Source organism: Coloeus monedula, assembly GCF_965178545.1.
Source record: "Coloeus monedula genome assembly, chromosome: 10".
NCBI lineage: Eukaryota > Metazoa > Chordata > Aves > Passeriformes > Corvidae > Coloeus > Coloeus monedula.
In genome coordinates this window covers 5,709,788-5,737,706 of record NC_138790.1, presented here as the reverse complement: position 1 = coordinate 5,737,706, position 27,919 = coordinate 5,709,788, and the positions used below count along the sequence as shown (strand labels likewise).

General features: G+C 48.5%; 1 protein-coding gene across 1 annotated transcript; it reads left to right on the top strand.

Annotated features, from left to right (window-relative positions):
- Positions 1 to 6,746: 6,746 nt before the first annotated feature.
- LOC309576603 (pinopsin-like) lies at positions 6,747 to 25,986 on the top strand (the record flags this gene model as incomplete). Its single annotated transcript, XM_082288012.1, has 4 exons — positions 6,747 to 7,065; positions 9,050 to 9,378; positions 22,368 to 22,601; positions 25,750 to 25,986. 4 exons carry the CDS (start codon positions 6,747 to 6,749, stop codon positions 25,984 to 25,986), a joined length of 1,119 nt encoding a protein of 372 aa, XP_082144138.1.
- Positions 25,987 to 27,919: the final 1,933 nt, after the last annotated feature.

Here is a 27,919-nt window from a genome sequence, read left to right as displayed (position 1 = left end):
AAATACCCAGGACCAGTAAATCCAAGCAAAACCACGTCCTCTCAGGGAAAGAAGCAGGGAGCAAGGAAGAAATTATTTGCTCATCTTGCTTATGTGTTTAATGAAACCAATCATGGTTCCTCCTTTCTCTTCCATTAAGTTACACTAATTTCACTGTAAACCTTTTGTCACAGGAAATCTCTGCTTGATTTGCTTTCCTGATTGTAGATCACTGTGTTACTTTTCCTCTAAACAGTGATCAATCTCTATTTTGCTTGCAGCCAATTTGCAGTAGCTCTGCCAGGACTTAATACTATTTTTCTTATCACCCTGCTGGATGCTGTAACACCTGAGGTAAGCAGAAGGTTATAGTCAGGGGAAAATGGTGTCTGAACTAGGTGTCTAAAGGTCATTTTTTAACTTTGTATCATCATTTCCAGATAAGACAGTCTGTAAGTGCAAGAACTTGTACCCACTCCAAAATTCAGATTAGCCCCACATTGTGTGGGCAGATCCTCATGACAGTGATATTTCCTTTTGACATTTGAGCACTTGCAGCTCTCACGACCTCAAGCCCCTCTCTAGGGAAAGATTCTTCCCATCCCTGGAAGGGACACAGGACCCTGTTCCAGTGCAGGAGCACCTGAAGTCCTAAACCTGATCCAGGCTGCTTTTAGGTGCTACACCTACATAGTAAAAGTAATTCCTGCCTGAAACAACTTGGGGTTTAAAATTGCCAGTTCTGAAGACACCAGCATCGCCATGGTAAGCCAAAACACAGCACAAGCAGCCCTCCCTGTGAGCAGTGCTGGAGTATCTGCTGGGCAGTGTTCCTGCTGAAGCTCAGCTCTGGTACCTTCAGTTAAAGTGCCTTGCTGACACCAGCGTTAAATTTGGCTGGGGAAACTGATGCTCAAATTATTTTTAATGCAGCCAAAGAGAGGAAACGGGCTCATTTGTGGTGTTAAGGTCTGTCTGGCAGACAGCCCCTCAATACCACAAGGATCAGGTATGGATAACACCAAGCTGTAGTGCAATTCAGGCTTCTATTTCAACCATTTGAGCTGGTTATTTCTGAGAGCAGCGAGTGTGACATCTCAAATTCAGGCTGCTCTGGTGGCACCAGGACCCACGGTGCAGCAGGGACCTGGGATGTCATTTACACAGACCTGCTGGAGGACATTTTAAATACTTGCAGCTGGACAAAACAAAGTTAAACAGCAGGTCCAGAATTATTCTCGGGGTCTGGCTGTGCATAGCTGAGTGCCCCAGGACACCCAGGTTGTTCATCACCTACCCCATAACCTTTCCTGTGGCACTTGTGCACCCTTCAAAGGGGATGGGGCAGCTGACACCAGGTTCACCTGGGTTTTGCAGCCAGGAGTGCAAAGAGGTGAGTGGGTAGTGTGGGAACCTACTAAATGGCCTTGTGTAACTGGCAGCAGGGAGGTATTTTAGGGAGTCATTCCACAGACAGTGCCTCCCGAGCTCCAAGCACTGTCCTGCCAGGAGCCAGCGCTGTGCTGCTCTCAGGGCACCAGGGCACCCATGGCTGTGGCAGCAGGGCAGCTGAATGTGCACCAGCAGCATCTGATGGCTGAGAGATTCCCCCTGTATTTGTCCTTGCCCAGTTCTGGGAAAAAAAAAAAAAATTCTGGAAATGTCTGTAACATGCAGAGCGCAGGGACCTCTCTGCTATTAGCACATCCCAGGAGCTTTAATAGGCCTTGAAAAAAGAGATTGAGGAGAAGTCATTAAGCTTTTTCTTTGTTTCCACAGCTTATTATCTACCTTCTTCTTTGACAGCCTCTTCTGTGGTTCAGCATAGGGCAAACAGTGCAACAAACTGCTGTAAATGCCAGAACCTCCCTGCACTTTGCTATGGGGCTGCCTCAAATGCAGGCTTGCTGCATGGGCTGGGGGCTGCCAGCTTCTGAGAGGGGAGCAGTGACGCCTCCTGCATCCCAAAGCACATCCAGCTGGCACTGCCGAGTGGGAGCGGTGGCTAAACAGCAACTGGAGTCCTGCTGGGGCACTGGGGGAGGGGACAGAGAGGGGGATGTTCGACGGCCTCGTGCGAGGCAGGCTGGCGGTACAGCAGAAATTGCTTTGGAACTGAACCATGATTTTTCCACTCCTGTACTGAACAACCAGGCACATAAGAAGAAAAACAAGAAAAAAACCTCAACAAAAACCCAAGGAGAAAATAAGAGTTAACTGTTTTAACCCTTGAGACAACAACATTTCTGAACAGATGTGTCAGTGACCAATTTCCTAGGATACATTCCTCACAGCAGGGCATCCTAAGGATCCCTTTCATATCACAGCTCTTCTGTAGCCTTTGAGCTCTGCTTCAGGAGCTCTACCTGCCATGCTCCCACCTGCCTGAGCCACAGGGAGTGGGAAGAGGCCAGTGACTCCAACTAGCCAAAGCCCTTCCCTTACTGCCCTGGAGATTTTTGCACAGGGAACACCCTGTTTCTGTACCAGGTTGTCTTTCAGACAGACATTACTGACTTTAACATCTTAAGCAACAAATTTATTTTGCTTTTTCTTTGTCTTTTTGGTGTCTATTTGCCCCCAGTGCTAAATTAAATTCTCTTTTAAGATTTGATGTGCATCATGTTTAATTTCCAGGTTCCCTGAGACACACATTCCTCCCCGGACTCCTTTCCTGGCATGGAGGAGCACTCAGATCTCCTGGCTCAATAAGGACCACAGCGCTGTGTTCACCTGTTCCACCACATCCCATCTTTTGGGGAAGCTGAAAGGCTGGAGAGGAGCACAGACTACAGGTCTCCACTAATAAACACAAGAACAACGTTTTGCAGAGAGATCTGAAACCCTGTGTCAGCAGAGGGATCCAGGCTGGTAGAGCCAGTACATCTCTGAGACACTTAGGGGCTTACAGCCCTACAACCACGTGATGATTTATAAAGATCTTTTTTAATAAAAGAATCTTTAAGAAATAAAAAACACAGTCCCAAAACTTAAAACAAGCATAAGAAGGACTATGTAGAAAATCCTGTTCTAAGCCTGCCATTTATAGCAAAGAGTAGCAATTGCTTCCATGGGATTTAATCACACAATCATTAGGAAACTCATTAGCTGATAGATTTTATTTTGGCAACTAAAGATAAGATATCAGCAGGGACTACAACAGAAAAAAAAAAAAAAAAGATAGTATCAAATGTTCAATTACAAGCAGTTAGAAGAGTGGCTTTTGAAGGACTTAGGCTGATCTGCCAGCACAATCATATCTTCATTACCCTCTCTGGCCAACCCCAAAGAGCGGAGGGCAAGAAATCCTGTGCAGTAATTGGCATTATGGAGTCCAGGAATCCAGGACAAGGTAAATTACTGGTAAGGAGGCTTTATTGTGCATGTTCTTGGCAGACAGGCATGTGCAGCTCTGGCAGTGGTCATCCTGGTAGGTGTTACCATTCCTGACCCAGCACAGCGGGGCTGAGCACTGCAGGTGGTGGCCAGAACCTGCACCTGCTTGGTTGGTCCCTACCAGGGTTTTGCAAGTAAGGATGGACAAGGCCAGAGAGCACCCCAACCTTCCCAACACACATCCCAAAGAACCAGGGAGCTGCCTCCAAATCCACACAGATCATGCAGTGCAATGCCAGGGAAACACCCAGAAAGCAGTCGGAGTTCTGAGCCTTTGGGGAAATTACACTGATTTCTGAGAGCAGCAAGAGGAGCTGGCAGTGGGAAGCAGAGCTGTCACATCCTTTGTGACAGATAACCCAAGTTTAAGTCAAAACCAACCAGAGTTTTGCTTCTACAGAATTTTCCAGTCCTTTTCCTGCAACAGTCAATCCTCTGTGATTAATTACACCCTGATTTACTGAGATCAGAACAGATGGGACCAGAGAGAGCCATGTACAAAATAATAATCATTATTCACATAAGCCCCTTTCTTCATGTAAACTGTAACTTTTCAAATGCTGGCAAAGGGAGTTCTTTGCATTAACACAATTTCTCTGGCTGTAATTAGTCCTGTAGGAGGATTATTACTTCTCTTATCATTAGTAAGAGAGAAAAGATAATTTGCCACAACGCTCTTGACTTCAGTGCCATTGGTGGCTGTGGCTGCTGTTCAGGGCCATTGGGAATCTCTGCAAGGGTCTCACTCACCCCTTCAAGCCAACACCACAAGCCACGAGATCCTCCCTGCAGGATTTGCTGTGTGGTGTTGTGTTAAATAGCTAAAACAGCAGTGCAGGAGGTTACTCTGGGTTTGTTCCAGCCAGCCCCTCCACCCCCACATGCTGCACACAGCCCCAGCACACAGCCCCGTGCAGCCACCTACACCCCACCAATGCCTCCCCCTGACAGCTCTCCACACGCTGGGTGAAATTTATTCAACGTCTCCACAGTCTATTAAACGACCCAAAAATTCCAGCCAGCGCCCCACGCAGCACAGGCTGGATTTCCACATCAGGACAAGGGATTTACAGGACAGCACAGCCCAGAGAGTGGTGCAAACCAGGGGGAATTATCTGCGTCTCTTTCCTGCCCCTTTCCAGCCATTATCAAAATATTTGTGTAGGAGATGTGTTTGGATACTGGCTGGACGCTGATACTCGATAACCAGCAGAGAGGCACAGCAGCAAAGCTGCCGGCACCGAGTCCAGCTGCGGATGCCGCGTTTTAGCGCTGCAGTGCCGCCACTCCTGCGGCCACCGACAGAAACGCCACCTCCTTGGGTGGCCGGCATCGTGCCCTCGGACCCGCCACAAAGCCCCGGGGATTGCCCGTTCTGCTGGCACGCCAAGCCCTGCCCTTGGCTCCCCGGGCTGTGGCCACCCGCCAGGACAGCTGGCGCTGGGCAGAGCACGGCCCCGGCACGTGGGTGCTGCCCACCCCACGGCAAACACGGGCAACACCCAGCCTGGCAAGGAATTTACCCAGCCCCATGGGTGAGCTGGGGCGCCAAAAGAGAGCCCTTGAACAAGACAGTTATCTGGAGATCACCTTCTCCCAGCAGCCGCTGGCACTGCCGGAGCCCCCGGCACAGGGCTGCTCTGGGAAAGCCAAGGCGACACGAGGGACAGGCCACCCTCTGCCCGGCTGGTCCCAGACACGGCCTGAGGCCACGTCTCATGGGCATCGTGTGCCCGGGGCTTGTTTTCAAGCTCTCAGCCAATCCTTTTCCCCAGTGGTGCAATTCCCACCTTACTCCGGGGGACCCTGTGCCATCTTGTGGCCGGTGCTAAAATTGAGGGAAACGTAACCAAATCTCTTCAGATTTCACATTTGGTTTTAGGTAAATCCTATCCTTTTTTCAGAGGGTAAACCAGTTTCACCAGCAGCTGTGAAATTCCAGCCAAGTTCCTAGATGATCAAGTAGACAGAGGTGCTGCAGTGTAGCACCTTTCCCCCAAATGAGGTGCCAAGTCCCTTTACCATAACAAATAATAAGTGGTGTGATTTTCCAGGTGACATGAAACATCAGAGCAATTTTACATTACCAAAACGGCTATTTGACGCATTTTCAGAAAATGGTCTGAAACATCCCACAGCATTCTCCTGGAAAAACTGGCAGCCCACAGCTTGGACAGGCACACTCTTCACTGCATTAGGAGTTGCCTAGATGGACGCACCTCAAATCCTTTGTCCAGTTCTGGGCCCCTCACTCCATGAAAGACATTGAGGGGCATGTCCAAAGGAGGGCAACAAAGTTGGTGAAGGGTCTGCTTTCCGTCCTTATTTTGTATCTAAATGCACAGGCCCAGGTGACTGACCTCTTGTGCTACCTGCCCAGTTACATTCTTGGTCTTCAGAAATGCTGATAAATAGTATCATCAGCTGGACCCTGTCCATCCCTAACCCACCATACAATTAGCAATCCAGAGGAAAGGCAAAAAGCAGCCAGCCTTCCCAAAGTGCAGGGGTTTGGTTTTAAAAAAATTAACTTGGTCATTACAAGCAGAAATACTCTGAACTGCCTCCTCCCCATCATAAACAACTGATAAAAAGAGAAAAAAAAAGAGAGGAGGATATCAGACTTCACATCCTCCTTTTCAGTACTAATTGCTCATAGCAACCAAGCTTCAGGAAATTAGACAAATTCACTTTTTATCTGCAAATATAGAGAAAAATTCCCTTGTGAATAGAACAGTGGGGGTGGTTTTTGCTTCTAGGACAGCGCATCAAAACAATAAAATGCCTGACAGTGCTCTCCTTACTGAGGGATGGGATATGACCAGAACTTGGCTCGGTTGCAGAAGTGCCCAATAGATTTTAAGGAACTTTAACTGATAAGAAACGCTTTACTCTCTAGCTGGTTGGCAGCTCAAGCTTCACCTTTCTTGCACTCTAGGAAAGTCTGGGTCAGCCCGTGCTCTTCACAGCGTAACTCTGAAAGCTCTACTGGACGAGCTGAGACTCACACATCACTCAGTGCTTTAGTTCCGTGTGTCCAGGCGGTGCCTGCACCCAGCCAACGCTGTGGCTCTGGCCTGGATTCACCGATACCCTCAGCTTTGCCGCTGTGCCCCCTTGCCCCACAGCGAGCCCTGGGGTCTCCAGGGGCGCCGCAGGACGCTGTGTCCCGCACAGCGGGCTCGGGGTGCCGGGCTCGGGGTGCCGGGCTCGGGGTGCCGGGCTCGGGGTGCCGCTCACCTGTGCTCAGCTCAGCCGGAGCCAGCCCCGGGCGGGGGGAGCGGAGCAGCGGCGGGGGCCGGGGGCGGAGCGCGGCAGGCGCGGACCTTGCGCCTCTTTCCCCGCGGTGTCGGCGCGGAGGCAGCGCGGGGATGCCGGCGCCCGGCGCCGCTGCCGCCTGCGGGGACGGCCGGGACGAGGCGGGCCGGTGCCTGAGCCCCGCGGGGCGGCTGGCGGCCGCCGTGTGCCTGGGCGCCGTGGGCAGCCTGGGCTTCTGCAGCAACCTGCTGGTGCTGCTGCTCTTCTGGCGCTTCCGAGCGCTGCGCTCCCCCATCAACCTGCTGCTGCTCAACATCGCGCTCAGCGACCTGCTGGGCTGCGCCCTGGGCACCCCGCTCGGGCTGACCGCGGGGGCCGCCGCCGCACCGGGGGCCGCCTGCGCCTGGCACGGCTTCGCCACCGCCCTCTGCGGTGAGTGGGACCCGACCGGGCCGGGGGGCGGCCGGGAACCGGGGGGGGCTGCGGGGGCTGCACCCGCGGAGCGGAGGGCACGGCTGTGCCCGCCGGGGGGGCGACGGGACAGCCCCGGCAGCTCCGGGGAGGACAGGGGAGGAGACGGGCCAGCCCCTGCAGCGGGGGCAGAGCCCCACACCACGGGCAGGTGCGGTGGGTGCGTGCCCGGGTGCGCGCAGGCGGGAGAGCGGCGGGTGCGGTGAAGCTCGGGCTGTGCGTGGGGAGCGGGACACCCGGCACGCCAGGAGCACAGGGCTGGGGTTAAACTTTCCCAGCTTCAGTGGTTGTTTCTCTGGAAAAAGCCCACAAGCCCCCAGGCAGCGTTAAGTGTGAGTCCTCATTCAGCCTCCAAAGTGTGTTTTCAGCAGCTACGGAAGAGCTGTACAAACTTTAAAGGATGAAAACGGAGCGTAGAATCATAGCCTCGTTCAGGTTAGAAAAGACCTTTAAACTCATCGAGTTCAATTACTAACCTAGCACTGCCAGGCCCACCACTAAACCCTGTCCCTGAGTGCCACATCTCAGCGTGGGCAGCTCTGAGTCTCCACAGCTGCGATTTCTTGGAAAGCTGGTGGCTTCCAGCCCTGATCCCAGATCCCGCTGCAGGAGTGGGAAGCACTGGGCTGGACAGGCCAGCAGAAAAGAGCAGCCCTGTGTGCCCCTACCTTTACCCAGCCCCATCTTCACCTGCCAGCCAGGCACACAGAGGGAGAGCCCCGGTGCAGTGGTGGTGGTGAGGGGGCTGTGGGGACAGCAGGTACAATATAAATCATGTTATACATAACAATATCTCATGGTTTAAAGCTTCCCAGTGCTGACAATCTCTCCCAGCCTGCTGTACCACTGCAGACACTGGCACACATCGGAGGGGCTCTCCCCCAGCCAGCACTCATATGGAGCAGAGGCTTTACCAGCAGAGCATCCCTCTGCCCATCAGGACAGACCTGAACAACGCAAGGACCACAGCTCAGCCTGGCATCCAGAGCCACTTTAGGAGGCACTCACACTGCTTATGCACACTCTAAAGATGTATTTGCAGCAGCTGCAGTTCAGATGTTTGCTGCCATCTCTTTCCCTCCTGAAGTTATACAGGGTAAAAAGCCAGTTGTGTGCATGTAAAACCTTTGCTTGGCAAGGAAAGTTTACCAGGAGTATGTCAGCATCCAGCAACATTCCCTTGTACAGGCCAGCATCACCTGTACATCGGGAGGTGTGTGGAGGGAAATTGCAAACTCTTTTATCAGCTTTAGAAATTAACACCCCTCCCGCATTTCTGCATGCAAAAGAAGCCTTTGATTTGCTGCTGGTGGTTTTATTGCCCCATTTGTGTCTTCTGGGAGTACCCCAATTGCAGGAGACCAGTAACTGGCTCTGCAAAGGCTCATGAGCTGCTTGCCCCCCTGAGGGGGGCACACCAGGGCACTTGCTGGCACAGGGGGCTTCAGGACAGGGGTTTAATCTACAGCTCTTCATTGTGCAGAGCATGAAATCCTTATGAAAACCCTGTGGGACTGCACTTCCCCAAGAAGGGATCAGAAAGCTGCACTTTGGAGCTGGCAGAGGAGCACCAGATCAGCTCCACACTTAGGGCAAACCTAGATAATTTTCTCTAATTTTACATGTGCAGCAAGAACAAAATCTGATGGAGAAGCCAGGATTTTGCTGCAGGTCACACACACACACACACACACGTATCAATTCAGACAGATGTGCTTAATTATTGATCAGCATTTATAACTGACTGGCTTTGGCTGGACACATGTTAAAACACCCCCAGCTTTTGGTGAGTGGGGTCAGGCACCTCTACTCCCAGTCCCAGTCCCACCGAGTTTCCAAAGCCAATGCTGTCAGGCTCATCCAGAGCTTGAAATATTTTGGGAGAACATACAGCAAAGCCTTCATTCATTCACTTTTGCTGATACATGTGTCTGGTTTGATACAGGCATCATCTCGCTCATCTCCCTGGCTGTGCTTTCGTACGAGCGTTACTGCACCATGACGAGAACAACGGAGGCTGACACCACAAACTACAGGAAAACATGGACAGGCATCATCCTGTCCTGGACATACTCCTTGCTCTGGACTGTTCCCCCACTTTTTGGCTGGAGCAGCTATGGGCCAGAAGGACCAGGAATAACCTGCTCTGTGAACTGGCATTCCAAGGATGCCAACAACGCATCCTACATTGTCTGTCTTTTCATCTTTTGCCTCGTAATCCCTTTTGCCATCATTGTCTATTCATATGGGAAGCTGCTCTGTGCTGTGAGACAGGTAAGTTGATTCCTCAGCTGCCTTTTGTCTGTGACCCCAAATCAGGCAGAAGCCAATGATCACCATTTTCCACCTTTAGAACTCCTCTGCTGTAGCATGTGCTGCCAGCCCTGGAAACTGCCTCTCCTGTGACTGTCCTGGTGACAGGCTCCAGTCTACCAGGGCTTTACAAGTCACACTCAGGTGTGTACAGCTGGAGGTCCCTATGACAGCATCACAGACGAGGGAAGTTTGCTAGAGCACTCTAGATACTTCAAATTATCCCTAATTAAAACTAGGAAAGATTGATGAGATTGGTCCTAGGATTTAAATCTGCAGGAATGCTATGGAGAGGTGAGCATTATCAGCAGGTCCAGCAGCTGCATGGTCAGTGGAGGGTGTGGGAGCTGTGATTTCTGAAGATCAGCGGAACATTTGGTACCAAGCACTGTCAGGGCAGCACCATCAGGCAGCTGGAAATGCCAATGCAGAGGTTTGTCCTCCTTTGTGGAGAACATCTGCCTTTAGCCACGAATCCCGGGGTGTGATGGACCAGCATTGCCTGCTCATGGCACAGTGATGCTGGGAGAGACCCATGAGCATGGCAGCCCCTCTTTTGGGACCAGTCTGTGGACAGGCTAGGACTTTCTCTCAGCACAAAAGGGTCGTTCACCCCCTAAACACCTCCACATTGGGTCCCTGCACCCTAGGAGCCCACCCCAGGCTGGGCCCCAGCTCCATCAGTGTTACCAGACCTCACCTGGGCTCACCTCATGCAGTGAGCACCTGAAAGATAAGAGGGAATTAGATAAAGGTCACTCTATGAGCCACATTTGCAGATGTAAACACTTAATTTAAGTTTGTTACCATCAGGGACTTTAGGCAGAAGTAAATTAAATCAGTGGAGATGTTTAAATTAATCCTCATACCCCCCAGCCCATTGTCTTGTTACAAGTACCTTTTGTTCCCCCTGAAAGCCAGCTCAGTCCTCTCTGGTCACCCTTTGCTGGGAGCAGCTGCTTCTCCTGCACCACCATGGACCAGTCTCCTGAGTGCAGGCAAGGGCTGGCTTTCGGAGGACTTCAATGTTTTTCCATCTTTAAGAGCTAAAAATACTGTTTCAGAGGTGCTGCTCGTTGCAAGGTATTCACAGCAGCTGGGACTGGAGCAGGTCCTGCCTGCAAGAGAGGCTGTTCCTCTCCAAAGCTCTTCTAGGGGCAAGAAACAAGAAAACCTGCTTTCCTGTCAAAGGCTGTGCTGTCTGGTGTGTCAGAGTGATCCCCACAGCTTGGACAAGCTCTCCTGGCTCTGCCCTCCCCAGTGCCAGCAGAGCCTTTATTTCTGCTGGAGCTGCACCTGCGCAGGAGCACTGGAGGGTGTAAGTTTTTACATTAAATACTCTTCCCACTTATACAGCCATCACATAAAAAGTTACATTTGGGCTCAGGAGAGCTGTCTGTCTTCAGGACAGCTGTGGCCACTAACCAGGGTGAGTTACACCAGCAGTTCAGGCAGCAGCAGAGCTCAGCAGCTTTAGCAGAGCCCTCTGTGAATGCAGCGAGCAATGGGATCCCTTCAGTGATGTGAGCTGCTCCACCAGGGACCAGAGTGGCATGGAAAAGGGACAGGGTGGTGGCAGGGGCTGTTACCCTCCCTGTCAGATGGGTGACAACTCTTAAGGTCAGGAGCTGCCTTTCCTGGGCTCTCTGGTCCTGCAGAAATCCCAAGACATGGGGAAATAACATGAAAATTACTCTTTTGTCTGGATCTTAACTATCCTTTCATGAAGGGGGATTTTCCATGAAGAGGGAAAGTCAAAACTGGATGGTACTGTGGATGCACCTGGGCTCATTTGGGAAGACAAGAGGGAGGGGAGGTGCAGGGGCAGAAGCCCCAGAGCCTCTCTCCTGCCTCCTGCCCTGGCCCAGGCAGCGTCCCCATTCCCATCCCCAGTGCCATGCCCATTCCTGACCCAGGCTGCTCCCAGATGGTTGTGCTGCTGCCCAGGATCTCCCAGGGCAGCAAATGCCCTGTGTGTGTAAGAGAGAGAGAAAAAAAAAAGGAACAAAATAAGCTTCAAATGCCAGCTGAATATTTAAAGAATTGAACAACAGACATTTGTGGTTTCAGTGGACCCCAAATTATAGGCAACACTCTGTAAGCCTTTAATAGTGCTTTCAGCTCCTGCCATGAAAAGTTGCCTTTAACTGAGATTATCTGCACCACTTACGGGAGTAAAACTGTACTGGGAGATCAGGGTGTTTGGTTTCAGCCAGGCATGAAAAATTGTATCCTTTCGCTTGACATTTGTATTTTCATGCTCTGATTTCTGACCTGATTGTCATCACAGGAGATATGCAGGGATGCTCAAACTCTGGGAAATTGGTCTCGGCTCCCATTCCCACTGTATTGCTTCAAGGTCACAGTTTCAATAAACTTGAAGACAATTGTCACCAGTAAGAGCGGGTCTGCTTTTCCTCCCATGTCTTGTTTTAGGCAGGGGATGGTCAGAAGGAAGGGTTTGCTCTGAGCCATTTAAAATGAATACCACAGGAGCTGGGATGTATTACAGTACACTGTTGACAATAAATCGGAATTCTGAAAACAACTATTAGAAAATGAGGGCTATCAAGGTTCCCAAACACATTGAGCTTTAGTCTTAATTATCTCATTTCTGAGAAGTCTTTCTGCTTTGATACAGGTCTCATACCTCCCCTGTGAAGGACTGCAGAGGGCCCAGGCAGAAGCAAAGGCTGCTGCTTTCCTGGGAAAGCAAGAGCACGATGCAGTTGTGCACTGGCAGCCAGCTGGGTGGGGGGGTTCATCTCTGCTTCCTGGGGTTCCTGCACAGGGGCTTCACCACAGTGCCCCAGGGGATGGCAGGAGGTGGCTGTGCCCCCCATGTCCAGTCCCATTCTTGAAAGGGACCTGCTAGCAGAAATCTGCCAGCTGGGGTTTGCTGCAGAGAGCAGGGATGCTTTAGGATGGCCTTGGTTTTGTTAGCAGAGCCTCAAGACCGTGTTACTGCTCCTACAGCTGAGTATGCGGCCCCAGAGGAGTACACAGGATCTCATCCATGCTCCATGCCGCAGCAGAGAAGCTGTAATCCCTCAGCTCAGATCACCTTGGGAGAATGACAGAATTTATGAAGGTTTAGAAATGACAGAAGTGAAGCAGAGCCTGCAAGGCAGCCAGCAACCAGGCTGAGCAAGCTGTGAGAAGCAGAAAAGCACATCTGCCTCTTCCTCTGCAGAGCCTGGTGCCCTCAGAGGGCCTGGCAGCCAGGGTCAGAGGTTGTTGGGGTAACCTGCTCAGTGCTCAGGGGGAAGCACACAGTGCTGCTTGCAGCAGGGCAAACCCTGTGGGACGTGAAGCTGGGCAGTGCAGGGAGGCTGGATTCATCCTCATCCAAAGCCCCCTGGCTGGTTTGAAAAGCTTGGTCGTGTCTATAACTTCTGCAAAAGCACTCCAGGCCAGTAGAAACAGTGCACATGGACTCTCAAAGACAACTTTGGCAATGCAAAGTTAAGGGGCTACCAAGAAACAGTAGTTCAGAATTTCTTCTAGTACAAGTACTTGGTAGCCAGCATTGGGTTCACCCCGAGCTTGTGGATGTCCTGAAGAATGAAGGGCTCTCCCTGGCCATTCCTGTGTTTCAGCAGTTTGCACAGCCCCAGGTGTGGTGTGTACAGATGCCCAGTATGGACCTGCCTGGGTAAACCACCTGGTCAAACATGAGCTGCATCCCAGATTCCAGCTGGAAATAGCCAGCTCACTGAAAGCACCACACAAGCAAAATCCATGAATCCTGCAGGAGACAACCATTCTGCTACCAGGTTTTGGAACAGCTGTAGTCAGCACATTCAACCTTAAAAATGCTCGCTGGAAACAGATAAATCATTTTGTGAGCACAGGGATTAGAAGGTCATTAATTAGAGTCATTGACAAGCTTGGCTGAGTCCTCTCCCATGACTTGTCAAAACGCAAATATAATCGATTCCAGCTTTTGTGTCACTACATTACAGTGTGGTTGGGTTTTTTTCCCTTTAATTCTCAGACAAGCTACTCTTCTATTATCTCTTTGACAAATGAATCCAAGGGCCTGCCTTCAAATTATTTACCAGTGTTCATCCTAATAGATCAGGGCAAGGCTCAATATTCTGCTTTTCTGCACAGACTCCTGCCCTGGGTTGAGTCACATCAGGGTAAATCTACCTCAAGCAGTAATCACAGGCAAGGCAGGAAAAGCCAACACCTTGGCATGGTTTCCACCAGCCCTCTGCCCCCTTGGTCCCCCAACTGTTACGGAAAAGAAAAAAGTGCAGCAAGTAGGCATTTGATATGTTACATGTTAATTTCATTATGTCAATTAGCAAGCCCAACAGTTTCTAATGCTGGGGTAATAGCTTCATACAGCATGGACAGGAGAAACTGGGGGAGAACAGCACTTTTCCAGCAATTCCCTTCCAGCGGCAGGAAGGGGAAAGGGTGATTACACTGCTCCTTCAGCATTAATCTGGCCAGTATGAATAGCAACAATAAACTGAGACTGAACTGGGCATGTGAGACAGACACATTCCCAAAGGCAGGAACCATGACAGGTTAAGCACTGGAACATCTCAGACACCAGGGAAGAGAAAATCAGTCTTGAGACAGCTGAGCCCAGAAGAGCTGCAGAAACCATGCAGGTCAGTGATCAAAGAGGTCAATCACCTTTAGAAACGGGATGGATCCACCCACGCACAGGATAACCAAAGAATTGGCTTTCTTTGCTTCAATTGACTTCAGTCCCAGTGAAAATGCGGCGGGGGGTGTTTCTGTATTTCCCCACTCGGACGGTAGCAGGAGCTCTGCCCATTCGAGATGCTCGGATTCGCGTTCAGTTGGTCTCTGCTGCAGGTTCGCCTTCTCAGAGCTGCGGGAAGGGCTCTTTCGTCCCTCGGCGGCAGCAGCAGCAGCAGCAGCTGTGGGCAATGGAGGATCTGATACCTACGTGAATACAAAGCACGTGCGAGAGGAGGGCCAGAGCCCAGGTGCTGGCTCTGGAACCACGGACAACATTTTCCCCTTCGGGATACTGTGATTCCCTGGAGGATTTGCTTAAAGAGGGGCACTGCCTGTTCTCAGCTTCTACAGAGAGCTGGAGGGGAGATACCTCGTGCTGTGCCACAGCAAGATTTGTCCAACAGCAGTCGTGACCTGGTGAATACATTAAGGATTTTTCTAATTTTTTGAAAACAAAGCAGCTGTAACATTTTTTTTTCTCCTGAAGCGCAAATATTTTTCCATAGGAGCTTCCAAACCTCCGATGTGTCCAAGCCCGTGCAGTGAGGGAAGCAGAGCCTTGCAGAGCACTCTCCCTTAGGACAGCAGGGAGCAGCCGTGCCCCGCGGGCTGAGTTCCCCTGCCCTCCTGCCCAGAGAACGCATTCCCTCCTCCACTGGCTCCTCCTGGTACTCCGCTGTGTATCACAGGTAACACTTGAGAAGACCTCCACTCTCAGTGAGAAGAACATACTCTCACCACAGTCATTACTGATTAAAGAATCAACGCAAGATGCAGAAGGAGGGGAACCAAAGCTGTGTGAACATCAGTGGTGCAGAGATGTTTTAATAACCATTCTCACTGACAGATGGGCTGTGCAGATTCCTAACTCTGAAGGACATCCCTGCACAGTAAGCCCCCAAGCCTGGAAGCACCCTGGCTGTGTTACAGGGAACTCAGTGACTGAGAAGGATGAGGCCACACTTCCAACCCAGCAACCTCCCAGCCTGCACTCGGTACTCCAACCTTTGCAAACAACAACCAGGATGAATTATTCTAATATTCTGGTATTTGAGATTAAAAATTTACCCCCTTTAGTGATTAAAATACCTCTCCTTACAGCCCTCTATGTTTATAACAGCAAGAGAGGAACTGAATTTAGATATAAATCTTGATCTTAAATCATGTGGTTCACCCTTGAGAGGACAGAGGTGGGTGTGAGAGGATGCTGTGAGCACTTCAAAGGATGTCTGAGCCATAGAGCTCCTCCCTTGCACACCACAAGGCCCTCACTGTGACTCCTTTAGCACCTTCCAAGCCCTCTCAGAAATGAGGTACTACAGCAGAGGTGAAAGACATCAGCACAGCAGCTGGAATTGGATTTCTTCTCTCTCTCCTCTCACATCCCTATAAGCTTTGGCAGAGGTCTGTGTTAATACTGGAAACAGCAGCTTCCAGAGAGCCATCAGTAGAGGATGGTCCCTGCATGGGCTGTGTGATCCCCTGCCAGCAGGACACAGCCTGAGACCACCTTCCTTTGCTTACAGCCAGCTTTAAGTGCTTTTGGCCAAATTTCCACAGGACCATTCTTGTTAACATACCACAGGAGATTTTCCACAGCCTTCACTTATGGGAAAAGAAGAGATGATTTGCAAAGGCAAATCTTCACCCAACTCTTAGTGCTGGGCAGCACCAGGAGCACATCCTGAGGGTCAGAATTTTGTTTGGACCCACCAAACTAGTGGGTGTCCTCTTTGTATGAACAGGCAAACTTGCGATATTTTGGTGCAAACCCAGCTCATTAAGGTACATGAACATATCCTGTATTTAGGGTTGAAGCTGAGGCAGAAGCATTAGTGGGATTTGGAGCACAAGACATTTTGTACATCATGAATGGTCACATTTGTCATCCGGTTCCCTTTCCTGTGACACAGCCAAGTGAGGTGGAAGTCTCCACAGCATTCCAAAAGCAAGGAGAGGCTCAGGGCAACCCAAACTGTGTGTCAATTACTGAGGGAGAAAAAGGTAAAATATCACAGGAAAAAAGCAGGGGAAAAGGAAATGTTTGATTAGAAGAATCGATAATTTATGTGGACTGTTGTCAAGCTTGAGTGATACAAATGTATTCATGCGGCTGAGGATTTCTCTGCCTTTTCACAGGCCCTCAGAAGAGAGGGGGCCATCTCTCAGCTGTGCAGGTCACAGACATCGCTCTTGAATCTCTGCATGGGCAAGAAGTGGGCATGGAGCAGTGCAGGGGAGCCCAGAAACCTTGAGCAGGGAAAGCAGAGCACCTCATAAGTGAAGCCAAACTTGAGGCTCAGCTCACAGCCTAACACCTCTTCTGCAAAAGAAGGATGGAATTCTGGTTGAAATTATTTACCAGTTGGAGGCAAAAGCAATTTCTTACAGATGTTTCATTCCTTCCTGTGCATAAGGTGTTCCATTATCCATAAAAATACACTTAGTCCCAGGCAAGAAACCAAGAATCAAGAATGCTGTGGTTATGGAAGAAAGGTGCAACTGCTACTGCAAGGCTCTCCACAGCCCACAGACAGGCTTTCTTCTGCCCTGGAAATCCTGAGGTAGGATTTCCAGCCTTGAGAATAATTGTGGGGGTTTGCCCTAGAAACTAATTCCCACTGTTTTAAATCAGTTTCCATTTCCACTCTCCACTGCCAGCTCAGCTTTGCTGGGTGTGCAGCTGGGGCTGGCAGAGCCCCCTGGTTTCAGCCATGGCACAGCAGGAAGCTCTGCTGCCCTTGCAGAAAAGGGCGCTGCATTTTCTGTGACTTTCAGAGGACTGATAAACCCTTTTCATTTCACATCTTCTACAAAACATCACCCCCACCTCACACTCCCCCATCCCCCCCAAAGCATGCAGAAATACACATCTATATGTCTATGTAAATCAGAGGGGCTTCTAATTGTCCTCTTCCATATAGGAAGGACCTGGGCCCCAGCCAGTAGGGACAGGGCTTAGCTGGTGTTGCACAAAGGGCACTGCATAAGGTTTGTCTTTCACTCAGACAAAGGAATTTAGGTTTTTGTCATCAATGACAAAGCTAAGGCTCACAGTATGTCAATTTACCAGATCTAGTGCAGGTCATCAGCACACTGGGAAGCCAGGAGGCAGAGGTTTCCAAGTGACAAATGAGCAATGAAGCTGCTTTTTGCCTCACGTCATTTTGAGTCTCCAGCTTTGCTCTTCCCCATCTCCCCCTGTGCTGTCCTGCAGACTGATCTGCTGGGCTCAAGGCTGTTTCCTCACTGTTTGGTGGGGTAAAAGCCCCAGGTCTGTCAGAAGCAGAGCTCTCCAATCACAAGACAAGCATTAAAACAGACATGGAACAGAGCTGGCAACTTGCTTTCCTCACTCTCATTTTCATGGCAAGGCACTGAATGGATGGGACTTTTAAGAAAGCCAATGCTTCACTGTGAATGCAGGTAATGAATTTCTAGCTTCTATGATTGCACTTAAAGGCTTTTAAACATAATTCAAAGGTTTGAATGCTAGGAGGGATAGAAAAAAGTTCCTTCAAAATAAAATCTAACTTGTTCTTGTAACATTTCTGTATGGGAGCGTCAGCTGTTTATCTCCTCTCCAAGCAAAACTTTTAAAATTAATATTTGGACAGATCATGAAATACTGTTAAACCAGCACTGAATGACTGCCCACTGTTTTAGAACTTCAAGGAAATTCTCATATAATCATAGAATGGGTTGTGTTGGGTTTGAAGGGACCTTAAAGATCATCTAATCCCAGCCCCAAAGGGTTGAGGGTTTCCTCTGAAGCATCTAACTTAGCTACCTACATTTATCAATTCTTAGAAGCAGTGCATATGCTGATGTGCAGGGACCACCAGGAATTCTCACATCCTCTTCAGAAGAAATCGGACTGACCTTCAGTACACAGGCTATGCAATTTAATTGCTTCTCCATTAGGTTATAGTTTGGTTCCTCAGTGCATATTCAAACAGCCACAGCCATGAATTCTCCAGGGCCGAGCATAACTGAGTATATCTGATTTCACAGCTCTTGGGTTCTTTCTAATGAACAGGAAGTGATGCCTGAAGGTGTTCAGCTGCTGCCACAGCCCAGGAGTGCCTGTGCTGCCCCTTTTGTCTCTGCTTTGCTCACATAAGACAGGGGCTCAGCTGGAGTGCTCAGGCCAGCACATACACAGTTTGGTTGAGGCTTTTTTCCCTTTGTCTCCCTTATTCTGACATTTCTCAAGGACCATCCTCTTACTCCCATGAGTGTTGCTGCCAGTTCTCAAAGCTCTAAATAGTATGGTGGTTTCACAAGACAAGAGAAGACATAGTCAGTCACTCAGCTGAGATTCTCACATAACCCTGAAGATTCAGGAGCTCTTCACAGTGGGAGCTTCATGGCTGAACCTCCCAGCTGGCCATGGGTACACTCTAGCTGTGCTCTCCAGGCCTGGATGTCACTGAGCAATTTCCATATCCAGTGCTGAAAACACGTATTTTACTTTCCTAGTAAGGTGATGACTCTTATTTCTGCACAGTGTCAGCAATATCAACCAGGAATTTGCTGTGTCCACAGTGACCTCTGTTTAAACCTGTCCTTATTGTTTGTTGCATTAGTCACTCATCCATGTCCTTGTATCTGTGACATCCAATGCCACACTGCACAAACACTATTTGTGAGCATTTTTGCTCCTATACTGGGAGGATGGTTGTGTAAGTTCCCAGTTACGGTCAGCGAAATTTTAAAAAAGGCAAATTAATCACTTCTGCAGGCTGAATCACCACCTTGAAGTGCTTCTCTGCAGTAGAAAACACAAAGTAACTTTGCCAGTACATGACAGATCTCAGCACAGGGACTGTCCTTCTCCTGTGTTCATGGTCGCCTCCACCATGGGACCTGTCTGACAGCAGAGGATAATACATAGCACAGGCACAGCATGGTTCAGCCTGTCCCTGGCAGAGGCAAACAAGGAGCACAACAAACTCCTGCTGCCTCCAGCAAGCCCCAGAGTCATGGGTTGCATTGAGAGAGTGCATATTCCATGGAAATGCCTCTATAATGTAGGGGATTAACTACTGCACTGGCCACAGCATTTGGCATCTTTGTGACCAAGCTTCAGTGGAGTTTTACTGGAAAGGGCACAGCAGAGTGAGCTCTGGGATGAAAAGGACAGCTTACGTGCAGAGTGAGCACACAGTAACATTTCCACTGCGTTAACCTTCCTCCTGCTCACATCAGTGGTCGTGGAATGTGACTCCAGCCCATGGGGAACCATCTCTTCACCACCGTCAGCCTTTACTGCATGCCCATGGCAGGGACTGGGTGCTGAGCAGAACCCAGGAGAAACAGGGTCAGCACTTTACCTGGGTGTGCTGGGTAGGTGTGGATATGCCCAGCTCTTCCTGACCCTTTCGTTGGCTTCCCATGGGAAAATCAACACCCATGGGAAGCAAAAGAAAAGGACATTGTAAGAGCAAGATGGGGCCAGGGCTTCCAACTCCCCAGTATCGCTAACTCAGTACACTGGGCCACACATTCAACACATAGAAGGCGTGATACAGAGGCAAAACAAATTTTAGGAAACCGAAAAGATCATTTTAGAAGAAACAGAGACTCAAATTCCAGTGAAGAAAATACAAAGGCTATAAAAGCACACTGTTTCATGGCTCTTTTCTATACCAAAACCTACAGAAACAGATTTTAAAAACAAATTTCTTGCACATGAGATCGAGGTTTAGATTTTTGACCAAACCAGAAGCAAAGGACAGTGTAGAGCAGGTCAGTGCACTGCCAGGGTACCCCTGTGCTAAACTCCTGCAGTGGCATTGCTGCTGGTAACCCGAAGCCAGGAACAGCCTGAGCTGACTTTCCAATCTCCATGGGCCAGCAACTAAAGGCAAGCATGGGCCAGACTTGTGCTCTTACCTTTCCTGGAAGTTATCAAGACAAAATTAAACTAAAAACCCACAGCACCACTCACCAGCATAATTTTTACATAGCTCTTTGCTTTGTCCAGATACAGAGGGTGATCTGATGCCAAGTCTAGGCACAGCCCACAGTTATATGGTATAGCCAAGTCACCATCTTGGGTGATGGGGTGCAGCAACATTTCAAGGTTGCTGGGTTTGTTGAGTTTTGCAAAAGTTTTCTGTGTGTGTGCCAAATATGAATATCTCAGGTTTCCTTGACTGACCAAGAGAGCCTTGTAGTTGAAAGCAAAAATGCTTCAAGAAGAGTTACAGCAGTGGGAGCATGCTCAAACTTTCTGGCCTCATAGGATGAAAATAATAATTTCCTGCTGCTGGCAAGGAAATGGAAACCTTTCCTTGCTTACCCATGAAGCCATTCCCTGACATCAGCAGTCTGGAAACTGCAAGCTTTTCTCTTTTTTTCAGGAAAGCATAAAATACTTCAGAAGTCAAGAGAGCAATACCTAGTAGAGTTTACCTGAGAAGGGAGCACTGCCCAGGCAGAACATGCAGCAGCTGAAGTCCCCTGCTGGCTTTAAGTTCAAGCCAGTGGCCAGAAGCAGCTGTTCCTCCCTGTGCAGCTCCGTGCCACACCGCAGCAGGATGTGTAGGAGGAGATGTGGAGAGCAAGCATTACACAGCTCCCTGTGACCTTAGCCCTGCTCAAGGTTATTAAATGAGAAATGCCTCCAGAGTCCTCCTCCCATGCCCAGCCTCAGACCAGCCTGATTTTGATCTAGAAAACATCAGTTAAACATTTGTCCTCTCTGGCCTTATCTGAAGGAAGAGGTTGTTGGGTTTCCTTTTCTAAAATTTATAGAAATCAACAGAACAAAAAGGAGCTCTTGGTTTTCCTCGAGGTGCTCCACAGGCAAGGCATCACCCACCACCTGCCCCAGGTGTCTCCTGGCACAGGGGGTGGACAGGAGGATCTCAGGAAGGCACAAAGAAACTGGGATTTGTGTGGGGATACAGAACCCTGGCAGCTGGTGCCAATGCCTTTCAGTGCTTCTTGTCAGGAGCCTTAAATACCAAGCGCACATAATGCAAAATGCAACCCCTCTCGTCTCCATCCTTGTTTCCACTCCAATCCAGCTGTTTGGACTTCATCACACAGCCTGAGTGTAGTTTTGTACCAAGGTGTGGCAAACTCTCAGAAAATCCACACACAGGGAATGTGTCGTACAAAATTCTTATCAACACCATGAGATACAACATAAAAAGATAAATGTGAGCTTTCTGTCTCAGATGTCTGTGAATAAATCTGAGCTACTGATGCCTGTGGGTGGCTCTGAGAGAAATATTCACTTCTCACTAAAGGAAATATTTTGATTAACAACTTTATTTGCCTAGTGGCAAATACCACTTTTTTTCCTTTTAAATCACAGACAAGTGTCATAAAAGATTTCATTTGCACGTTAACAAGATATTTATAAAGTACTTGGTATTTGAGTTCCCTCAGCAGGCAATTACAGATATGTTCTATTTTTTGAACAGTTTTGGTTAGGTTTTTTAATTAGTCTCAAGGTGACTTCCAGCACTCAAATACATCCCGACGGATTCCCCATAAAACTGCTCATAATAATTAGTTCCTCGTGCTTACTGCAGCACTTCTCAGTGCAAGCTTTACACAGCCATCACTGAAAGGTCAGGTTTTCAAAGCACACTGAAAACTAGGAAACAAGGGTGAGGCATAGGCCAGCAGTGTTTATATGCAATGTGATTTACTTTCAAGTATCTGTGAACCCAAAGTCCAGAGGAGGAGCCTGTTGTAAATCACTTTAATTCAAGTGCTGCCTTTTCCCATGGATTCAGGGAAGGAAGTTCTCTCAACCCCCATTCTTCATGTTCTCGCCTGCCCCAGTGCCCTGTGGGTACAGGGCATTTCATCCTTGCTGGGGGATCACTCCTGGCAGGACTCGGGCAAGCCGTGGTTCTGGGAGCACTGGGAGCAGCTGTGCTCTGGTCAGACCAAGGCACATTCCTTCTCCTTGCCTCCAGCCCAGGATACTCCCGTTAAAAGCTGGGATTTAAAGTAAACTGGAGAAGGCTGCTGTAGATGAAGAGCACTTCTGCTGGTCCTGTTCCAGCTGTCAGGGACACACTCTGAGTACACAACACACCACCCTGCCCACGGCCAGGCAGCTCCTCTCCAGCCAGAACGGTTCAGGTGATGCTGCCAGCCCTGCCCCTAGTGCAGCTGCTCCAGCAGCTCCCATGCACCATCACCTGTGCCCAGTACAAGCAGTGCTAATGCCTTACTTGTGCCTCTGTCCCACCCAGGGGAGCAGCATCAACAAGGGGCTGGGCGGGAGCCGGGAGCAGCGCATCCTGGTCATGGTGGTGGTGATGGTGGTTTGCTTCCTCCTCTGCTGGCTGCCCTATGCAGCTGTGGCACTCATAGCTACCTTTGGGAAGCCTGGGCTCATCACCCCTGCAGCCAGCATCATCCCAGCCATCCTTGCCAAGAGCAGCACCGTCTACAACCCCATCATCTACGTATTTCTGAACAAACAGGTCAGTGAGATGCTCTCCTTCTTTGACTCGGGTTCAGTGTATGCAAGGAGTGAGGAAATAGCAAGGGGAGGTAACAAGAGTATCAGTGACATCACTCAAATCCATGGGAGGGAAGCTCTAAAAAAGGGCTCCAAGGACCAAAATTATTCAACAAATCTGCACTTTTGGAAGATGGATGACCAACTTCCCACACGTGCATATAGCAAAAGATAGGTCCTTCCTTTCCATTGCACAATTTGACAAAAAGAGAAGAAATTTGTGTTCTGGCAAGAGAGAAAGCACCAGAAATTATCTGAGGTGACTCAGATACGTGAAGTCTTGTAAGGATGTGAGCTCTTGCTGCCCCGCACCGAGCCCCAGCACAGCACATTGCCCACAGTAACTCCTCTTCTTCACAACATCAGCTCTCCCCTCCCTGATTTACTCTTTTAACCCCCCTCAAATACTTCAGTTGCTCTTTGGTCCTGCTCTCCCCCGCTAAGAGCTGGTGGGAGCCATGACCAGCAAGGATTTGTCTGAAAGCACTGCCAGAGGAGCTGGCCCTGGAGCAGGGGACAGCACACAGCAGGCAGGAGCTGGGGTACCCTCAGCCAGGTCCAGCTCCATCAGCCCACTCACTCAGGAACATTTCACTGATTTTTGCATTGCTGGGATTATAGCAGGTGGATCATTTGTTCCTCAGAGTCCAGCAAATCCTCCACTTGAAATGAGTTTTGGAAGCTGTTAGGAAGCACAGGCAGTAAATTGTTCACTCTCTCTTGAAAACAAATGGAGATAGTGAAAGATTGATTTAAGTCTGGCTTAAATTAGCTGTGGGTGTTTTTTCCTGGGACATGAGAAATTCCTAGGGAGGGAAAGTTTCCATGATACCATCCATCATCTCCACACCATCCATCAGCTCCACTCACTGTCACAAACAGCTCAGGGGGGTGCAGTCCCTTTTCTGCTCATGCTCAGCCACCTGCAGAATTCCCTGACATCTTCCCTGCAATAGGAGCACTTCTTTTCCTTCTCCTTTATTATTTAGCTTTTAAATAAACTCTCTCATGAAACTGCCTGGAACGTTGGAGAGCTGTTGCCATCCCTTACCAGGGGAAAAGCCCCAAGCACACCAACACATGAAGGGTGACTCTGACTCACTTCAAACACATCCAACCCTGCTTAAATCCAGAGAGGCAGTTCAAAAATCACAGACTGATCTTAACGTGTGCATGGGCTGGAAAGAGCACTCCAAAACAACACAGACTGTGCAGAGGAGTTTTCTACAGCAACTCTTAATTAATCTTTTTACTAAATAGCTTGCTGAGAGGCAGCAGCTAGACACAAATTAAAGTGGGTTTATCCATGTCAGACTCCTTAAGTTCACCATAAATTTTTACTACTAGTGCTCCATACACACTTCATTTTGTTTGTGGAGGGGCTTTTTTATGTTTTTGGTTTGGGATTTTTTTAAAATTCCACTTGGTTTCCGTTGCTCAGTTAGTATTTTAGCAGCAATCAGTGCTCAGGGTTTTTCTCTACTCAGTGCAGAATAAGAAGTCAATAGTCTGGGTTTCTCTACACTCAGGAGAGAAGGCAGTAGAAGCACCTCAGACCAGAAGATGCTGCAGCCACCCAGAAGTGCCAGGCAGGTGAAAGCAGGACGTGTTGGTCATCCAGAAAACCATGTTCAACACTGACACCATTCCTGAGGCTATGGAAATCTATAGGAGATGCCTTGACAGCTCACACAGCTGACATTTCCCTCTAGTTATGTGCTATTTCTAAAACAATTCTATGTCCAGGCTCCCCCCCTACTTTGGTAAATGCTCACAAATCTCTAATCAGGATGGATAAAATCCAAGAACAGGACAGATAAAATAATATTCACATGGAGGAAATGCATCCAGGCAAGGACTAGGTGAAGGTTAAACAGATTGAAGAGGCTCTCAAGCTGTAACAGAAATTTACTGGGGATTAAACAGCTACAGAAAGGTACCTGGGAAGAGCCACGTGAGCTTGACCATGAGGGGAGGGGGCAAAGCAAAAACTAGAAAATAGACACTACTCCCCACAAGTTTTGAAGGTGATTAATGTTTCAATGCTCAGTGGTGAGAAGCTGGTGAAAAATTTATGATTATTACAAAGCAAGTTTTTAATCCTGAGAAAATGCAGTTTTTCATTAAAAAAAGCAACCTCAGCTAACACAAAAAGTGTGTAAAACTTTTAAAAAGCCCTTTCCCCAGCACGTGAGGCTGCTGATGAAAAGGCGGCCTGATTTTTCACTTGGCTGTTGATAACAAGAGTGGTCAGAGCTTGTTGCTAGCAGCTGCCTTGTACAAAGAATTACCAGTAATGTTGTTTTGGACTCTTGAGTGTAGAGAGATTGGTTATCAGTGTTTGACCCTGCAGCTGTAGGGAGGCCATGCACACAATGCATATCACCTAAAATGCCTATTTTTCCAGCTACAGGCAGTTTCCTTACCTTCATGCTTAGCACATTCCCTCTGCCCTCAGATACACAGAATGTTTTGCCATGCAACTGAAAAAATCTCTCCAGTTATGGATATTGAACAAACCCCTTCTGAGAGCTTAAAGTTTTCATCTTTTCCCTGGTCAAACACAAATCAAACCAGCCAGCATCAATTTCATTGATTAGCCTCAATTAGCTCAATCCATACCACACTTTTAGCAGTGGGATATATCCATAACCTGACTGCAGGCCAGCATGGGTGATTGTCAGCTCCCCAAAATCTCCGTGCCACAGCAGTGTTTGCATCAGCTCAGTCAGCTGACAGGATCCTACAAACCTGAAAGCAGGCTGGAGAGCATTTAGTCCCTTCTATTCTCTGCATTGCCACAAAGTCAGTAATATTTGTAATCAATTCAAACACAGGACAACTGTTGCAGGCCTGTAACCTGTCCAGGAATTTTGTTTGTGGCTCTCTCCCCTCTGTACTACTTGTGCTGAGGTCAAGGTCTCTTGGCACAATGACTTTTTTCCCCCCACAAAACATTTCAACCTCTAATACAAAATATTATTACATCCATGTTGTTTCAGAGCTATCCCAGGAACTTAATTAATATAAAGACCATGAGATAAAGCCTGTCTTATAAAACCTGAGATGAATTAAATTCCTGCTAACTTGCTGTTCTCTTCCTGTGACAGTTTTACAGGTGCTTTGTGGCGCTTCTGAGATGCAACAAATCCACCGAGAGTTCCACCAGGGCCTTGCCCAGGCCCTGCCGTGCCCTGCAGCGGGGACAGGGTGGTGTTGGCCCTGCAGGGACTGCCCTGGCTGGGCAACCCCTGGCTGGGCAACCCTTGGCCAAGAGCCAGTGCCCAGCACCGTGGGACACCGTGGCAGCTGCAGGAGCCGTGCCCAAGGCTCGCTGTGGCACCTGAGCGGGGTTGCCAGGCCAGCAGCCCTGCCGGCCACTGCCTTTGGGGCCTCCCGGCCTCACGGCAGAGTTGTGTCAGATAACTTCAGTTTGCAGCTGCATTGCTAATGGAGAATTGCCCCTCTGCTCCCTCAGAGGCTGGTTTCACCAATAAACCATTGATCTGCTTAGCAAAGGCTCTTTCTCAATCAAATAACAGGAGTTTTATGGGAGTTTTGGAAGGAAACAAAAACCCACAGATGCCTGTAGGAAAAAGGTTAAAAAAGCAACAACAAAACCCAGGTTCTAAAGCCCTTCTGCCAAAGCCCAACCAAACCCACCCACCACAAAACAGAGATCCAGAGCATGGTGCTGTATGACAGCCATAAGAAACAACCTGCACTTGAAGAGAGGAGGCAAACAGGCTCTCCAGGAGGGAATGATCAACTTGCAGATGGTCCCTCTCTCCCTGGTTTGGATTATGCTCCTCAATAAATTCTCACATTGCTTTTCAATACAAACCTGAATAGATTATGAAGAACTGTGCAGTTACAAAGTAAAGCTCTACTAAAATTTAAAGTGCATATATTGATTATGTTCCAAAGTCTAGAAATTGCAGCTGAAGCTTAAGAAAGTAAGTCTTTTAGGGACTTTTCTTTTTAATTATCAGCTTACAAAGTTACTGCAGCAAAAAATAACTTCATCCCAACAGTGAAGAAGCAACTCTGAATACACAGCACTCAGCTGGGTAAAGCCCTTGTCTCTGGAAATCTGCCAGTTTGTGAGCATTAGGGAAAAACAAGAGTGTGTCCAGCCCTTTCTGGAAGCGTGGGTATGAGGGCATTTGTGGAGCCAAAAGGGCCAGGCCAGTCAGCTAAGGCTGTGAGCAGTGAAGTACATCAGTGAAACCCTGCAGCACCGAGCAGGAGTGGGAACAGAGTGGTTTTACTCAGAACAGTCCATCAGGAAAGTTGGTTGGGGACCTTCTACAGGATCTTCCTCCTGGACCATGTTTGGGAAGGAAGGTGACAGATGGTGTCTCCTACAAACAGAAAAGCATTGGAAAGCTGCAGAAGTGCAGCTGGAGGAAGAATTATAAACAGACAAACAAACAGGGAACGACCTTCTCCCTCATTAACTCTGAACACAATTTCAATATTTTGACAATATTTTCATCCCAAATTGGAAGGAAAATAGCATGAAATAGCACCATTCTGTGGAGAATTACTTTTCAAATCCCAAACTACATGAAAATGCCTTCTTTCAGAGGAGTTTCACACAGAAGCAAATCCACAGCCCTGACAACACAGCTGTCAAAAACTTGTACCACAGTGCTTTAATTACCATATATTAGCCAACACAGGGGTCTGGGTGAGTGAATGCTCTGTGCATAGCACTACCAGGAACTACCTATTCCAAAAGGATATTTTTGATTTTTCAGATCATCAAAGCTGTCTTTTTCTTCCAGGGATGTGGGTGTTGGTTTTTTTTTTGTTGTTTTTTTTTTTGCAATATTAACAAAAGCTTCCTCATAGTCACAGCATTATTTCACAACCTATTTCTTTGTTTATCCCTAAACCACAATTGTACTAATAACCTAAATAATACCAAATGTTTTAAAATACAGAAGCAGAACCATGAATTGAGGCTTTTACTGAGGTTGTATTAGTGGATGAAATCAAAGCAGTGGATGCACTCACTGCTAAGCAATATTAATCAATTATTTATTCCCAAGTACATATTTTTAAAGGGTAGTTTGTTATTTTCAGATTAGAAAGCACGCCAGGAATTTTTCAGTTTATATTTTCCCTTGATATTGTCTCTAGGTGGATTGTTAAATCCCAGTATGAATTTTTACATTAATAATAATATTGCAGCTCTGTGACTGGTGGGTTTTGTGCATGTCTTAGAGTATACAAATCTGGTGTTGGAAGGTGCGTTTGAGGTGTTAAATAGTT